Source organism: Momordica charantia (assembly GCF_013281855.1).
Source record: "Momordica charantia cultivar OHB3-1 chromosome 6 unlocalized genomic scaffold, Mcharantia_2.0 BLBB01000006.1, whole genome shotgun sequence".
Lineage (NCBI taxonomy): Eukaryota > Viridiplantae > Streptophyta > Magnoliopsida > Cucurbitales > Cucurbitaceae > Momordica > Momordica charantia.
This window is the reverse complement of record NW_028275164.1, coordinates 6,770,020-6,788,172: the sequence shown is the minus strand read 5'-3', so window position 1 is coordinate 6,788,172 and position 18,153 is coordinate 6,770,020. Positions and strand designations below refer to the sequence as shown.

General features: G+C 35.3%; 4 protein-coding genes across 4 annotated transcripts; 1 reads left to right on the top strand and 3 right to left on the bottom strand.

Annotated features, from left to right (window-relative positions):
• Positions 1 to 3,648: 3,648 nt before the first annotated feature.
• On the bottom strand, positions 3,649 to 4,238 carry PSBX (photosystem II subunit X). The gene has a single exon (XM_022291886.2). It carries the CDS (start codon positions 4,147 to 4,149, stop codon positions 3,793 to 3,795), a length of 357 nt encoding a protein of 118 aa, XP_022147578.2. The 5' UTR covers positions 4,150 to 4,238; the 3' UTR covers positions 3,649 to 3,792.
• Positions 4,239 to 5,240: 1,002 nt separating this feature from the next.
• Positions 5,241 to 8,999, bottom strand: LOC111016536 (mechanosensitive ion channel protein 10). The gene is made up of 6 exons (XM_022291977.2): positions 8,582 to 8,999; positions 7,014 to 8,464; positions 6,795 to 6,918; positions 6,352 to 6,645; positions 6,076 to 6,278; positions 5,241 to 5,740 (listed from the first exon to the last, which is right to left on the bottom strand). The coding sequence occupies exons 2-6, from the start codon at positions 8,411 to 8,413 to the stop codon at positions 5,467 to 5,469; spliced, it is 2,295 nt and encodes a 764-aa protein (XP_022147669.1). The 5' UTR covers positions 8,414 to 8,464; positions 8,582 to 8,999; the 3' UTR covers positions 5,241 to 5,466.
• Positions 9,000 to 13,618: 4,619 nt separating this feature from the next.
• LOC111016600 (RING-H2 finger protein ATL16-like) lies at positions 13,619 to 15,205 on the top strand. Its single transcript, XM_022292048.2, has one exon. The coding sequence runs from the start codon at positions 14,445 to 14,447 to the stop codon at positions 14,997 to 14,999; it is 555 nt and encodes a 184-aa protein (XP_022147740.1). The 5' UTR covers positions 13,619 to 14,444; the 3' UTR covers positions 15,000 to 15,205.
• A 224-nt stretch (positions 15,206 to 15,429) lies between these two features.
• On the bottom strand, positions 15,430 to 17,905 carry VPS2.1 (SNF7 family protein). The gene is made up of 5 exons (XM_022292047.2): positions 17,664 to 17,905; positions 16,796 to 16,926; positions 16,281 to 16,385; positions 15,798 to 16,058; positions 15,430 to 15,700 (listed from the first exon to the last, which is right to left on the bottom strand). Exons 1-5 carry the CDS (start codon positions 17,698 to 17,700, stop codon positions 15,563 to 15,565), a joined length of 672 nt encoding a protein of 223 aa, XP_022147739.1. The 5' UTR covers positions 17,701 to 17,905; the 3' UTR covers positions 15,430 to 15,562.
• Positions 17,906 to 18,153: the final 248 nt, after the last annotated feature.

The window sequence follows — 18,153 nt, the reverse complement described above, 5'->3', positions numbered from 1 at the left end:
AATAAACATATTTCTTCCTTATGGAAAGCTTCTCGTTACCATGCTCCCCAGTTCCCATACTTTCCTTTCCCCCTGGATCTATGTTGTTATCATTTTTTTAAAGATCATTTCTTCTTCTTTTTTTTCCTATCATTTTCAAATCTCAAACACTGTTTTATTTGTTTATTCTTATTTTCCAAAAGATATATATTTAAATTTTTGTGGAGGTCTAATTAGTTGAGGAGAGATAACCTGAAAACAGAAACTTGCACTAGTGTGATGTTTGACTATGTATACTCTAAAGCTTAAGTTAGTATTCAATAGAAGATGATGTTGTGCGAAGCTTAGCAAAATTGTGTATAATTGCATACGTTTGTAAGGAATGATCTTGCATTTATTTTTAGTAGAGCTTCGGGAAGCATTACCCTATCATTTCAATGTTTAATACCTGACAATCAATGAATTTTATGTCAGCGTCAATGACATCTATGCACTCAAATTACTACCGAATTAAGTTTTTGACGTTCAATCAAAGACGAACCACGTCGGACTTTTCGCCTCCTCAACCCGTCTAAACTAAGGCACACAAACACACGTTTCCGAGTAAGAATACTACCTGACAGGCTCTGATTCTAGTGATAACGCCTACTACGTAAAATTGCATTACCAAGTAAATAGTGGCAATGAAAGCAGAGAAAGATTTAAGGAAAAAAAAAAAGAAAAAGAGAATTTTATTAAATTCTCCTTTATTTACTATTTATTTATATTTAGAATAAAGGGCGGCAAAAAAAAAAAAAAAAAAAAAAAAAAAGTGCGCCAGAAAGAATTTCTGGAGTTGGATTGGGCCATTTTTAAATAAAACGAAAACCCTAAAAAAACACCCAGACGTTATTCCTATAAGAACCCAATTTGGGCCAACATCCCTCCAATGAAATTAGGGCTTCTTCAATTCTCCCTTACCTTCTACCGCGAATCAATGGTGATACGGGCAAGAACCAACTGAAACTCGGTTCTTGTTTACTGTTCTGCTTTCTTCTTCCTCTCTCGATCTTTACCTGTAATTTTTCTTTTTGTTTCCTGTTTTCAAGATTTTGAGATATCCCGATGATCTTGAGACTGTAGCAGTTTGTATTTAGTTTCTTAAATTGCTTTCTGTGGGATAGTGAATTCGTCTAATAGTGTTTCTACGGTGCCTGGATATCACTGTTGAACATCTATCGAACACGGGATGGTTTGGTTTGTGATTTTCGAGTATTTTTCTGCTTGTTCTTCCCCTCAACGCATAATCCTTGTATTGTAGAAGAAAAATGAAAATAAGGAATGTGGAATCTCATTGACGAGGGGAGGAGTTTTACTGCTCATTAGATTTGGACTCTATTTTACACACTTTACATCACAAATTGCTGCTGCAAGTTATCTTAAAACCTCTTGATCTCATTGGCGTTAATTTGGCAAATCGACCAAATTAGTTTTTGTGCGCCGTTGCTGATGTGGTAGCGGTGGGTAAGGCTGGTTAATAATAGCGAAGGTTTTGATGGATTCTAAAATATATGTAATGTTTTGATGGATTCTTCGAATTATTTTTCTTCAATAATTGTTCTGTGTTCTGGGATAATAGAGGGTTGGAGAATAAACTACATTCTTTATGCAGTTATGACCAAAGGATTATTCGTCTCTGATTTATTTTTGTTTAAATATCGTCATCTTTACAGCAGGTTGGTTACCTTATACCAACCCTGTGTCTGAGGATGACAAAATGGAGTTCCTCCATACCTTTATTATTGTGAAAATTATTTGGTTTTCACCGAGTAAACAAGGAGGATACATGTCTACGGATGAGAATGCCATAAATTCCTCTTTCATGCTTATTTCCTCACACTATATAGATTATTCTCTTTAATGTTTTGTCTATCATCAATGACTTGGTAATATATTTCAGTCATCTTTAAAGCAAATAGGTCATTTCTATGCCAATTTTGTGTCGGAAGATGACGATATGAACTTGCATCCTCTATTCATTTTGAAAGATTGGAAATCACTTTCATTTTTCAAGTAGAGGTTGTCACAAACATACTTCGAATCGATGTTCCACCATGTCCTCAACCCAGAAGTCTCATCTGAAATTATGCTTATCGTTCCTTCCTTAGATTTTTCTCTTTAAATGAATTGTCTGTCATTGACTTGGTCTTATATTTCAGTCATCTATAAAGCAAATAGGTTATTTCTATACCGATTTTGTGTCGGAAGATGACAACATGAACTGTGCACCCTCTATTCATTTGAAAGGTTGGAAATCACTCACTTTCATCTTATAAGTAGAGGTTGTCACAAACACATTTCAAGAAATCCCTTTGTTCGTGTGCTCAATGCCCTTGCCAAGTTCATACCAAATGTGATTTTCCTTATTGCATTAGTTAGAATTCTAGAGGATGGAATCTCTTTTTATTTCATTCATACCTTTGAGAGTTTGTATCCTCAAACACATGTTTCTTTTCAATAATTCAATGAAAAGTTTGTTTCCTTGATGTTCTTGACCAAGATCATCCAGATAGACTTTGGGTTAGAACTTAGAGTTAATATTATGATTATTTACCTACACATGATATCAACTGTCCTATCATGGTTGGAGCTCATGGGCCATTTGTATAACTTGGCTAGTTCTAGTTGGAAAGCTTTGAAGTTGTAGTTTCTAGTATTTTTCTCCATCTGTGTGATTGGGAAATATTTTCTGAACATAGGTCGTCTTTTCAGTATTGCCTGCTCTCGGGTTTACAGGAAATTTGTTCCTTGTCACAGATGTTCAAGTCTTTCTGGTCAATAATTTCTTAGTGATTATCTGAGTGAATTTCAATCATTTTCTAATTGATTGTTTTTAAAATCTTAGAGCCTGTTTTCTTGGTTTGTAATTCATTTTTTATCAAGCTTTCTTATCTTACATTGTAATCAAAGTTTGGAAACTTAAATTTTATTCCATGGTAATTTCGGGATTAAAATTTTTTCTAATTTGTTAATAATATATTTTTTGCTTTTCAAAGCCCAATTAAGTTTTAGTCAAGTTTTATAGATTATAATAATAATTTTAATTTTTTTTACTGTAATTTCTAAGAGCATTTCTTGAATGGATGCTGAAGTAGAAGGTAGTCTTGAGCGTAGTAATACAACTACTTTTAGGAATAACGTTCAATCACCTCTTAAGATTTCAAAAAGAAATAAAGATATCAAAAGTCTGCTTAAGGAGTTGAATAAAATGTAAAATTGAAAATAAAACATTTAATTGTAGCCTCAAGAATCTCATCTTGTTATTTTGTTTTATACAAGTAAATGAAATTAAGCGAAATGAAATGTACAATAACAATACCTTTACTTTATTATTATTTTAAATAATACCTTTATTTGTGAGTTTATTGATGCCTGATAAGAATCTAATCACCCGTTGATTGAGAAAGAAGGGTGATCTCAGCATCAATTAGATACATGAAAACACTGCATCTATCAATTATGGAATTGCAAGTTTTTTTTTCCCTCAGGAAAATGATGAACAAGAATTATTAGAATTTAGAACATGCCTTCATGCCTTTATTTGGATTTCGTTCTTTCAAATTTGGATTATTTATAATAAAAAAAAATGATGGAAGCTCCATAATTCAATGGACAATAAAGGAGGAGAGATGACAGAAATTGAAGAAATTAGAGGTGAAATAAGTTACAGGTGAAATGCATACATTACCACAGACAGCAGCTTGCAACAAAAAACGATGGAGAAGAGAAGACGAAAAAATTACAATTACTGCTTTTTTTTGTTTGCTTTCAGGCTCAGCTACGCTTGACCGGATCGAAGTTCGACACGCCGATAACAGCTCCGACTATGGCTACCACCACCGCTCCACCGGCGGCAATGCTGAGCAAGAAGTTCTTGAGCGACGGAGAAATTCCAGGACCGGCAGCCTCAGCAACCTCCGGAATCACCATCGACGCCGTCAGCACGGCGGCCGTGAGTCCGGTGACGGCCTTCTCCTTCAAGGACGATCGGACGACGAGGAGCCTGCCGTTGGATTTCGGGGCGGCGGCGGCGGCGGCGATCGACCTGGAAGGCAATGGATTGAAGAATGCGGTGGAGAGGGTCTTGTTGGTCAACGGCAGGGCCATTGAAAGTGCAGAAGTTGACGCCATTTGGTGTGAGATTCGGAAGCTAAAGCGGTGGTGATAATTTCTGGAAATGTGAAGGAGGAGGAGAGGGAGAGGGGATTGAATTATGGTTAGAGAGAGAGTGGGGCCAAGGGAAAGGGTGAGGAGGAAATTGGAGATTTCATCTTTGTCCTACGTGGCAACTTCTCTATGCGTTATTGGTGGATAACGTTATCCTATCGGTCCAATCACCATCAACTTTGAAATTTCTGGTGGGGTCCCCTCCACTTTTGGGCCTCCACCTTCTCCCGAGGGAAGGCCCAATTCAGAGGCCTGCCGGAACACAGGTTCAAGTTAAACAAACATGGTAGAAACCCAACTTTCAACCTTATAATAGGAATAAAATAAATACTTAAATCCCAAATTTGATCGTCTTTATTAAAGTCTAAACTAGAGATTTAACCCAAAAAATGATATTGTTTATTTTATTGTTGAATTATATCGGCATAAATTGAGAAAAGATCTTGAGATTGCCAGAAGAATCTTGAGCATTCAATCTACTATAACATTAAGGATATAAGTTGTAAATTTTTGTAATTATTTTAAATATCAAGCTAAGCAGGCAAGTTTAGGACAAACAAAATGCACATACAAATTGGGTACGATCCTTCTCCCTCTCATAATTAGCATGGTTAGGAAAGCTAGAAACCAATTCACCCGTTGTTACTTAAAAAATTGAAAGAAAGATATAATTTACTAAGAAACAAAGTCTCAAATGTTGGAAGTCTCAATTATATATTTTATGAAAATATTAATATGGATGGATACTTCTAGTAAAATTACTACAAAAAAGAAAAAATTATTACAAATATTTAAATTAAATAAAAAGATTTTTCACACTAAATGTTATAAATTATTAACATTAGCATTAATATTATTTTGCCAGAATGGTAATTGATATATAATAGATTATGAAATTTGCTCCCGCATATTCTACTAAGAAAATCTTAATATTATTTTAATATATATATATTTTTATATACTTTGTCAAATCTTTTGTGATATTATGGAAATGTTCCTCTTCATGTCAATATGAAATCTATCCATGAAAATATGAAGATATTGACGAAAATTTAAACAGTTAGAACAGAGCTCCATTAACAAAATTTAAAATTTGACTAAGATCAATTAATTAAATATTATACATTTCCTTTCCCCTTATACAGCTCAAATTACAAACATCATCTTCAGCCCTCTCGTTTCCATTGAAGCCATTTGAAGCAAAGACAAAACCAGAAGGCTGAGGCAACAGAACATGAGACCCCAAAAAAATGAGTGACTTGAAAGAATGTTTCTTCAATTTCATCTCGGCGATGGGGGCACCATAGGAGCTGCTGAACCCACAGAGTTGAGATACACTTCTTGAGGTAGGAGATGGTACTTGATGCCCAGTTCTTCCAAAATTTTCTTCAGCTCCAACACTAGATCCGATCTCCGACTGCTCTTGTCGCCGTAGTTCTGAAAGTTTATGGTGTGATTCACGTATAGACCCATCTTCATCTTGTTAACGTTCTCGATCTCCTTGACGACGACGCTGTGGCCCGGCCGCCAGAACTGCGGTTTGCTTTCCAGGTATCTGAGTATTTACATAAATATACCATGTTGTCAGGCAAATGGATACATAAATATAACCCAACAGTTAGATATCCAATAAATGATTAAGTTTACTCTAACTCATCGGCTTAAACTTTTGGGTTCGTTGGTAATTTAATCATGTTTAATATGGTATATGTGGGAGAGTGTTAGATATCCTATAAATTTCCAAGCCTACAAAGAGCAGCCATTTGAAATGATTCATGATTGCAACTCAAAGCCAGTTTCAGCAGATGCTTTATAAGAAGCTTTAAACTAGAAGGCCTGGTCATTTCCTGCATTTTACCAATAAGTATAGGGAAGTTGAAGGACACTTACGATTTTATTCTTGCTTTTAGAGCTCCAATGCTTTCAATTGATGTGGAAAAGTCGACAGAGAATTCGATCGAATCGCTCATTTCGGGGCTTCTGTAGAAGTTGCTGATGGGTTTGGTGGCGAGAACTGAATTTGGATAGAAGATCTTCTCATTGTCAAATCTCAAGAAAATTGTGGTCAAAATGTTCATCTCTTCCACAACCATCTGCAAGTTTGAATCAAATAAGGTGAGTGTGTTTTCTAATAGAATCAAAACATTTTTGGGCTGAGAAAGTTACCTGTACACCATCTACAACACAACGATCCCCCACGTCGAATGGATGCATCACAAATACGAATATGATGGCTTCAAACACAGTTCTGGCAGTGTTACCAAACATGAAAACCACCAGCAGAAGCTGAGATGAAATGAAGACAAGTATTTGCGTTGTCAAGAGACCCATCAGAAGCAGCCATACAATGATAATCACTATCAGAACAACTGCTGAAGCAAGCTTGTTTAGCTCCTCTATTGCAGTCTTGGTGTCATTCAACGAGTGGGCGAGCGACTTGCGTTCGACATAAACGTTCACCTGCAATATCAAAACTAAATTTCTAAGGACCATGTCTGCAAGAGGTTCTCATAGAACTGCTCTTGAATACACAAGGGTAAATGTAGCTCCAAATACAGAACCACAATTATACTGAAACAGGATACAAATGAAATGTGATAAAGATTTACCAGCCAATTCTTCAGCGTTTTTCGCTTGATTTTTCCGGTCTCGACTGCTCCTTCAAACAACGGGAGCACATTCTCAACCTCCTCCTTACTCATAAAACGAAAGAGGTCCTCTTCATCAATATACCTAACCATAGGCAAGATGAAAAACAATAGTTAACAAGACTCTCCAAATATCATGAAGTGGGAAATTGAAGATCTTTCAGAAGGTAAAGTTCTCACTTGCTACCGGGTTTCGCCACATTCCTGAAAATTTGGTAAGCTGCAGCCCTTGCCTCCCATTCACTGTTGATCTCCTTATCTTTTTGCTCACTCTCTTCCTCATTAAAATTCTCTATTGTATTAGAGATGGTGGACAGCCCTGAACTCCTTATAACATTGATCAGCCCTCTCATGGTCCAAGCAGAGATTTTCTCTTGTTTCATCTTTTTGAGCTTATCAACATCGATCACCTCTTCCTTCCCTTCGTTCCCACCATCGCTTTGTTTCTTCAAATGCCTGAAACTCAATTGCCCTGTGCTTGCTGTTCTCCCAACCCTCTCTGCCATCTCTATCAGTGGGGGTCCTGATAGAGTGCGCAGGATATACTGATGGAAGATCGATTCTTGAATCCGATCGAAGAACCGAGTGCATTGAAAAGAAGCGGCTAGTATCTTCACCAACAGAGTTTTCAGCAGCCACAAGCCTGCTCCAGCAAGAGATGCAGCAAGAGCTCGTGTAACATAATTCAGAATATCATTGGCTTTCTTAGATCTCTTTCTGCTATGATCAAATAATAGACCCCATGCCAGAAGAACCAAGGCCAACCAAATAAAAATTATAACACTCTTCCTCAGCCCATAGACAAAATAAAGAACCTTTCTTCTGAGTAGAAAGTTTCTTTCAATCAAGAAAACCAGACAATTGATAAACCATTGCGAAAATAAACGACCACAGAAAATTACTAATACCAGCACACACCATTGCCACAGTCCCAATCCCCAGATCTCTGTAGTCTGCAACTTGTGTATCGTTAAGCTAGCAATGAAACACCCTGTTATGCACAAAAAAGCAACCCATTCGATCAAGATGGTGATTTTCAACTTTCTCCCTGATCTCTCTTTCACCTTCAATTCTGCAGTTTTGTAAACCTCTTCATCATCTTCCTCCTCACTTCCAATAGATCCAATCAATGGAGTCTTGGGAGTTATCGGGGCCGACTTCAAAGCATCTCGAGGACTAGTGGCGGTGGTAATCTTAGCAGGGGAGTTATTGTACGGTGAACCAGATGTTGATTTCGCTTGGGCCTTATCTTCTGCCAAATTTGCACCACCGGGACAAGGCGGCTCTACTAGTCTTGATTTAGGCTTGGAAAATGACGAACGAGCAAATGATGGGCGCCGAACTGTCGATTCGACTGGAATTTTTGGAGGTTTAAGGGGACTCATTCTGGCAATCTCCGGCGAAGGAGAGCTCCCAACCCCAGACTGCGGTATTGTGCACCTAATACTCCGAGTTTCCTTAAGCTCAAAATCAGGATGGGAAGCAACAGAGCGTTTAGTGTGATCTTTAGTTCCATCAACCGCTCCTTCGGAGTCCAAAATCCGTAAAACAACCTGTTCCGTTCCTTCCTTATCCGCCATTTTCTACTTTCAACCTCTTACTCGCATAACAGTCAGTAGAACCACAAAACCCTATTAAGAACCAATCGAGAACATTGCAAATCCAAAACCGTAAATGTAACAGAAGCAGTAGCAGAGTTGAAATGAAGCAGAGACAGTAGATGCGTGAGAGAAAGGGGATTCTCAAACCTGGGAAAAAAAAAAGAAGAAGCTCTCAGATTCAGAGTTTGCAATTGCAGCGGTTATTGAGCCCTGAAAATGCCTCGGAGGAAACAAAGAGAGAGAGAACCAAATTGGGTCAATAAGAGTGGCGGATTTCCATTGCTTTCAGACAACGAGAGAGAAAAATGGCGAAGAAAAAGCAAATTAGAAGAAGAGAAGAAGGAGACGGTGCAGAAAACAGAGTAGAAATGGGGAACAGAGGGCGCCGCTACTACTTGACACAGACGAACATCAAAGTTCGCAATGGCTTCCTTCGCGTTTCCAATTCCCGGGTTTAATTATATTTAAATAATAACTCGGGCAGATGACCGAGATATAGCTGACCGCCTTTGGATATATGAGAGAGATAATAAACAAAGAAATATATATACCTATTTTGATGGCAGGTTGTTTTTCATTTTTTTATTAGAAAATAAAGAAACTTTGAGTTGGTTGGAAATGAAAAAATAAAATAATATATTTTTTAATTTCTATATAATTTTGATAATGTTTCTAAAAACAAGAAATATAAATAGCTGTCAAATATTTGTTTTTTAATAGACACCAAACGATTAATATGAATGATTTTTTGTGCAGGTCTCATTTAATAAGATATTTTTCCCGTGACATAGACATAATTATCTTTTTGTTTTGTTAATAGTATTTTTTTCAAAAAAATAATAATGATATACTTTTAAGGTGCAAGTTTTTTATTTTTATTTTTCAAGAATGGGTCTCAAAAGACTTATCTCACTCTCTATTGAAAATTAAATAATAATAATCTCATTGAGGATCCTATTTGATTCCTCGATATTTAAATGTTTATTAATTTTATCAATATAAATATAACATATATCATATAAAAGATCTTAGGTGTTGTTGAAATTTAAAAAAAAGTTTATTTCTCAACTAAAACAATTCAAAAAATACTAACCAAATAATTGTTCAAAAAGTAATAAAAAGCTAAGGTTTTTTTCCCTCCTTCCAAAAGTACTTTTAGTATGACTACCTCGATTTTTATTTTTATAATATTTTTTTTGAAAAATATACTGACGTGGAATTGGGCCTCTTGTTTTGCAATCCAGCAAAGCAATTTTTATTTAAAAAAAATAAATAAGAACACACGTGGTGTCCTAATTATAATGTCGTTCCTAGTTTTAATTAGTTTATTGATATAATAATGCTCTCAAAAGATGCATATCAATCTTCAAAGTCTACCTAATCCATCATTGAAAGGTGTTCCCTTTTCCATAAATATAATAAATTTTGTTACCATAACTTAAGGAAAAAAAATAATTAAATAAATTTTTTTTTAAAGTGTTTTATCTATGGTTGAGCTTTCATTTTTTCCTAGTATCTCCTCTTATGGATTTATTAAATATAATTTTTTTTTGGGTGAATGATTGAATTAACAGCTTCTTGATTAAATATATATATCAATTACTGTTGAGCTATGTTCGTTTTAGTTATTAAACACAATATTAAAATGCAAGAGTCTCGATAGACAATGGTCTAATAGGTTCATAAATCTTAGAAAATATCGAATAAGGTATGGATCTATTGACACAAAATTAAAAGTTCATGGACTTTATACAAGATTGAAAGTTAAATTTAAAGGCTTATTCAACACAGAATTGGAAGCCTATGTTCTTATTTCATGTTTCTTGTTTATCGATTTTATTTCTTTTAGAAACATAAGGATTTGATAATTACTAAGAAACTTTTCCAAAATTATGTAAAAATTCTTAAAACAAAGAAATCAATTTTTTTGTTTATTATTTTGTTTATAGTTTTCCATTTTTTTTTTCAAAACATAGATAAAGAATATCATTTTTTCATTGTTTACTTATAAACTACAACATAAATATCAAATGCCAAATATAACATAAAAATTTTGAACATTTAATTTTAAAATTAATTTTCATATAAAATTTTACTTATTTTTTATTTAATATTTTAGTGAACAATAAACCATAAATGGTTACCATATTTTTGTTTTTATTCGAGTAGTAATTCTCAATCACAATTATATTTTTCTAGATTGAAAAAGATGGAATGAGAAACAAGAAATAGAACATATCAATATTCATGGGTTCAATCTCAAAATCAATTGGTAACACGAAAAGTAGCTCGTTTATACTGTAAACCTTTGTTAGGTCCTTTATCGTTTAAATGTGAGATATTGTCCATTCAAGATGATGTCTCTTTTGCGTTCACCAATTTTGGCCGAATTCCATTTTTAGACTGGACGCTTGTTTGAGCTTTTTAACTCTAATACCATTTTAAAACTGAATAAACCACCAATAAACCCAAAAAGTTAAGCTTTGGTGAGTTAAATTTAATTCACAGGTAGGATATCTAACAGAAATGTCGTAAAAATCTTGTCCAACATGACCTTAAGAACTTAGTATGCACTTTTTAAACTACGAAACCTATCAAACACAATTCTAAAAGTTTTACGAGCAAATTTGTTTAAGACGAATAAAGTTGTAATAAAAACTCAAAAGATAATAAATGTAGCAAGAGAATAGAAGGTTAAGGATGGTGATTATTTACCTTGTGAAATTTGATGGTAATTTTCTGGAGGCGACCAGCTTCGTAAATTTTTGCAAAATGTTAATCAAACAGTGTGAGAATTAAAAAAGGGGAGATTTTTTCTGGATTTATAATGAGGTAAAAAAAAAAAAAGAAGTGATCTGTTAGAGCAAGTGTTAAGGTGGTTGGGTTTAATGGCAGAATAATGAATATTTGTTTTATTATAATATTATTCTCCAATCATAATTAACTGTGTTGGTTTGGTGTTTTAGTTGAATGGCCTGATCATTTTTATGGTTCAAACTGTAAATTATTTCCAAGCCCAAACCCAAGCCCACCCAGCCCAAAGATTTTCAACTCAGGCCCAGCCCTCTAACAGTATGAGGAAAAGAATTTGTAAATTCTTAAAATGATTTTCCCATAAAATTTTATAATTTGAATGTATGAAACATTTCAAATTTGAAATAATAAAAATAATAATTGCTAACTATTTGTTTGGACCATCGAGATACTCTATAATTGTAATATATATATATGTTATTTAGTTATTTATTTTAGTTAAAGTATTTTTTTTCTTTTGTCTTTATATTATGTGGTTAGGTTTTAAACTTTGAAATCTTCGATTTAAATTTCAAACTTAGAACCAAAATAATATATTTTTTATTTCAATTAAATTATCATTGTTTTTGTTTTTTAAGTTCCTAGAATATATGGACAATTGTGATGATAAATAATAATCGAATTCATTCTTCAAGAAGAAACAAACATGATAAAAACGAGAGATTAGACGAGAGAATTATTAAGATAACTCTAACCATTTTTTTTTTTGAAACAATACAAACATAGCAACAGAAAACATAGAATTAAAAATAAGGGGCCGTTCCTCCAACCAGATGGAATCAGCACCAGACTTCAAACCTCTTTTAACTATCTTGTGAGCCACCTCATTCCCTCTCCTCTTGACAAAACTGGTAGACACCACCACCTCCTTCAACTCCATAGCCTTTATCATCGCAACAAAATGACCAACCTCAAAAATATCATGAGTTTCAAATTGCAATAGGTTGGAGATACGGTATGAATCCATTTCCAAAACACACGGAAACAAAGCCATCTCCCGAGCTAGTCGAATTCCAAAGTTCACCGCCATATCCTCTGCCAGATCAACACCTACCACATATGCTACATATGAAGAAGCCAAAAGCATCACATGCCCATTACAATCTCTAATAACTACACCTAAACCAGCCACAGACGCTCGAAATCCAAAGCAGCATCAACCTTAAACAAGCCCGCCGAAGGAGGAACCCAAACCTCCGGAAGCAATTCGGGTGTTACAGATACATCCTCAAGCGGACGAGAAATAGCCTTCCGAAATTCAGACACAAAAGCGGCCGCCCGATTCACAATGGCCTTAGTTATGGACTTTGGGGTTGAGTTGTAACTACACGATTCAAACTTCTAATCGTTTGGTTATGATATATATCTTAATAGTTGAGTGTACTTTTGATAATTAGTAATTTTTTTTTTCAATTTATTAGTCTCTAGCCACGTGAATGTTAAAATTGGATGATAATAAATTTCTAAAGAATGGATAGAAATTTCGAATTTTCATCTCTTCATAATTGTTTTCTTCTCTAAATTTCTACTAATTCACTAAGTATTATATCCTATATAAGCCTATCATCAATAAAATTTAACATTCATCGATAGTGAGAGACTAAATTTGAAAAATATTAAAACATTTGAGAATAAATTGGAAAAACATTCTCAAATATGAGTAACAATGACAAATATTTAGCCTAAATGATATATTATTTTTAAATTAAGCCGTAACTTTGTCAAATATTTTACATATACATGAAAAGGTTAAATGTTTGGAATCTACATCTTCAATTGTCAAATTAAGGGGGAAAAACGGATATTGCCTTTAAAAAATCTAATACCTCTCCCACACATTTTTGTTTCTTGTTTTTTTTTTTTTTGTTTTTTCCCCCTTGATTTCTGAAAGAAATACTAACATTTTGATTGAAAATATACGTCTTAATGATGGCCAATTAGTTAATCATAGATATATTTTAGTTAATGGTTCTATAGTAGATATACCAAGTTATCGTTACAAATCCCGAAATATTATTATAGCAAAGGATGAAAAAAATCGTGAATACTGATTCAAAACTATCTTTATCTTGATTCATCATCTTAAAAGTTACAAAAATATTTGATTCTTCGACCATTGCAATATAAAAACATAGTCAATCAAATAATAGATAGTAAATGGGTCTGTTTGAAAATAAATGAACAATTGCTCGTTGTAGAATATATTCTTGTCACACTTAAACATAACTAAAAAACAAAGGTTCGGATAATTTTGTACTCCCCTTCGACAAAGTCTAAGTAAAGAGACCGAAAGAAAGTAAGATTTTGATCTGAAAATTTTCTATCATTTATGTATTAATTGATCGGTAAGGGACTTTTCAACTCTTGTCTATTTTTTCCCTTCTTTTTGTCTATGTAACACAAAAATTAGAGAGAGAGAATTTGTATCTAAGAAAAGTCTAACCGTTAGAATAACAGTATCAACTGTTATTTGTCATCTCTGTTGATAGTTAAGTAAGAAGATTAGTGCAGTTTTAATTTAATTAAAAGTAGTTTAATAGTCAACTTCTGGTGATTAAGATATCACCCAATTGGAACTGAAGCTGGCCGGTCATGTCGTCTTCGACCGAACGACACGACATTTTAGAGTGGGTTCAAGGCCACGTTGACCTCTCTTCTTCTTCTCCATCTCCCTCCTTCTACGACATGTCGTCCTGAAACCAGAGCATTTAATTACACTGAACCAAATAGCCACTTTATACGCCACATTCTCTTTATAAATTAAAGTTCTCCATCGCCTCTGTTTTCCTCCATTAAAACGACAACATTCCTCTACTTCCCACGGGCTCTCAGTTTCTACCACTTGTCGTTTTGGGACCCAGAAGATTTACATTCAAAACAATCCAATGTCTTTATTTTAGAGAAAGAGAGAGAGAGAAAAGAAATTATGTGTTCTTATCATCAATTTTGTTTCTCTGTCTTCTGATTGAGCTCTGTTTTGTCTTCATTCTTTGGAGCTTTACAGTTTATCTCGTTCAATGAATTAAAATCCCTTCCCCCACAAAAATAATTTCTTCTCCTTTCTTTGACTTGAAACTTCCAAATATTAATTTCAGTTCAATATGATTATTCTTCTTCCCCAAAACTCCCACAAAACAGAGCTCTGTGAAATTTCTTTCTTTCTTCTTCTTCTTCTTCCCCGCCGTGGAATCCAAAAATGGTTGATTCTTATTCTTCTTCAACCCCTTTTACTCAGCCAACGCCCCACCCTGCAAAGTCAAGCTTGCCCATGTTGTATTACGGCCTCGTCGTCGTCGGGACGGCGGCGATTGTACTGGTGGTTTATAATTTCATCGTAATCAGGTGGTGCTCCGACCGCCGTGGCCGAGGATCGCCGGGGATGGCCAGAAGTTATGCGGAGATGATGAGTTCAAGCGGCAGCTTCCAGAGCTCGAGCAGGAATTTGCTGTCCAGCTTCAGGTTTAAGAAGGGAACCAAGGCGGCGGCGGCGACGGCGGAAGAAGAAGGAAATGGGCTAGAATGTGCGGTTTGTTTGTCGGCGTTTGAGGATGGGGAAGAGGTGAAGAAACTGCCGAGGTGCACCCACATGTTCCACGCCCCCTGCATAGACATGTGGCTTTACTCTCACTCCGATTGCCCCCTCTGCCGTGCGCCGGTGGCGCTCGCACCGGGGCTGTGTCAGCACCACACGGCGGCGGAGCAACCAGAAAATTCAGGACATGGGTTGTTGGAATCCGGCGGCTTGGTTTAAATATTAAGAAGAAAAAAAAGGGTGGTTGTTTATAAATTGAAATGGGTGGTTGGATTTGGAAAATTCTGATTCTCTTGTGTGTAATCATGTTCTTTGGTGGTCCAAGGGATGAGGAGGATAAATTGTGGTGTTTTTGTTCTGTAGGCCCTGTGATTAGACGGCCAATCTCTCTATTATGCAATATAGCTATCATAATTTTACAATTATCACCACGTTCAAGAAAACAGACATTCTGAACGATCTAAACTAAACTAAACTATAGAGACTAAATTGAAACTTCTATGTAAATTCGAGCTAAACTAAGAGAGACCAGAATAATAATCGAACCTTTCTTTTGAAAATATTTTCCCGTTTTGAACCTGTAAAAAAGGACCAATATATGAGTATATACAATACAAGACACCGCTTCTTTTTGCATACCCAAACAAGGTCAAGAAATAATGGCATAAATTTATGAAGTATATATCATGGCAGTGGCGTAAATGGTCCTTCCTTGATGTAGTCAGGATGGACGATATCAATGATTCAATATACACAAAAGAAATGAAGATCACATTCACATTTCACATTTTCCTCAAGTTGTCTAGTCTGGCTTGAAGATCGCTGTCTATTCCTCCATCATCGTTCCCTGTTGCTTCAGCTTGTGCGACTTTTGTCTTTGCTGCTGGTGCAGTGACAGTAGTCGAAGGTGCATTCACGAGCTGTGGGGGAAAATAGTTAAAAAAATAGGAACATGGTTTAATCAGTCTTCATTTAGGGTGAGGTTATACATTGCATCAGAAAAGGAAATGAAGCTACCTCTTGGTTCATGTCAATTCCTATCTCATCAAGAACCTGGCTGACCAATTCTTCTGTCTCTTCCTCTTCCTCATCTCCTTCCAAAGCATCATCAATTGCGTCTTCCATAACTTCAGTCATCAGTTCCATTCTTTCATTCTGTTTCATGAATTCTTGCATAATTTTCTGCAGGGATGGCAAGTTCATCTGCCTATTCATTTGTCCCATTGCCTTTGTCACACCTTTCATCGCTTCTCCCATTGCTTGGGTTGACTTCAAAGTCTAACAATGTGGAAACATAAACATTAAGTTATTTTGAAGAAGGCCACTACTCCTCGTGATATGTAAAATGCTGTACAAAATACGACATGTCATTTCACCATTACTGATTTATTGCACGTAGGATCAGCATGCTCTTGCACAAATGGAAGTTGACGATAAAGAATAAAATAACTTGCAATGACTGAGAAGTACCAAAGAAACCAGTCATGAAACAAAATATACCTGAATTCTAAGAGATACGCCCTGAAGTTGTGATTTAAGCTTGTAGAACTTTTCAATCTGGTGCCTGGTTCTAACAAGATCTTTTGCCATTACTTTCACAGCGCCCTGCAACAGAAACACATCTTCAGATCGGAGTGAGAAGTCAATTCTAAAAACACAAATGTAAAGCATAAGAAGCTTGTTGCAATGGTTTTCTATTTTTCCCATTAAATATTCTAACTTTGACACTCCCATATATGACATTCACCACCAAAAGAAAATTTATTGATGAATAGAAGGGCTAAGAAAATGTATGCCGAATGCATCCAACAATAATCAGGTGATATATGCACATCTAAGAGATTCTTTCAAATATTAATAATTCATGAAATACTTCCCCTTCTCACCATGATGGACCAACCCAACTGTCCCAGCTTCAGAGAATCGTAGCGATTACAAGTAAGGAATCGCAATAGAAATGCTATTTCATAAAAGAAAATATGATCTAAAGATAGGCAAAATAAAAGAACACACACCATTTGCCCTTGCTTGGCACTTTTCTTAATCTCTGCAATTAGTTTCTTCTCTTGTGTTTGAAGACTTTGTCTTTCCCTTTCAATTTCTCTGATCGACTTGTCCAGCATCCTCTTATTTTCCCGGAGGAGTTCTGGATTGACAATAATGTACACAACATCAGATGCTATAAGATTTTGCTACTACAACAAATAGTTTCATTACTGCAAATGTATGTTATATTAACCATTCATAGTGCTAAATCAATACCAAAGACACAGTATCTTTAATTAGTAGACTAGGGTGTACATATATTAATTCTTAGAACTCCTTACATGTGGGCTTGGTTTTATATTTAATTTAATAAGTGAACTATAGATATTGGAATAAGAAGAAATAACAATATTGGGATGCGAACTTAGTATCTCTAGCTTTATATCATATTAAGTCATTACTAATTCTAAGAGTTAAAACTGAAAAGCTAAAATGAAGCCCTGATGCTTGAAGCTTGATGCAGTCAAAAGATCAGTTGAAGACAGATGAAGAACAATAAATCAAACAAAATAAAAGGTGTAAACACCTTTAACTCATCATGTCCAATCAACAATGAAGCTCAAATTCCGATCACCAATCATTAACAAGGCATCTCTTAAAAAACAATCAACAATCCAAAATTAAATAGGTCCAATATCTAGAAATCAAAACATGATTCTGTTGAGGAATCAACATCTCACATTGACTGTGTATCAACTGAATTAAACCGGAAACTCCAAGAATAAAAACTAATAACCGGAGCCAGTACATGCAACAAAATCAAACAATTCCGCGAGAAATGAGTAAAATAAAAGGAAGAAGTGATCAGAAGAGAAAAATTCTGATCGACAACAATACCTGCTGGAGTTTTGCGCTTGCCGAAGAGAAAACTCATCGCGGCTGATCGGATTGTACAAAGAAACACTGAATTGAAACGGCGGAATTACGAATATCTCAATTTCTCAATTGAGCGGATCCGATCAATCGTGTGGGTTTTTATTGATGTGCCTGTAAATTACGGTGGCTTGAAAATGGATTCTGCTTTGCTTCCGAAGCCTTTTCCTCTGGTCTTCTCAGAAAGAAACTTTTACGCGGTATTGCAACGAATAATGGAATATTAAGGAAATGGAAAAGAAAAAAAAAATATCTAAAATTTACACCTCAGCGAAGGGGAGTCGGAATGGTGGGCCGCACTCCATCTTCCTTCTAGTTTCGTTTTTGTTCGAATGGGCCGTGTAAATCAGCTTGTTGAAGTTTGGGCCCAATATGGTGAATCAAATTGGGCCTTTTGAGTTTGACTTGGGAGCATAATTGCTCCAAATAAATAATAAAATTATGGGAGCACAAG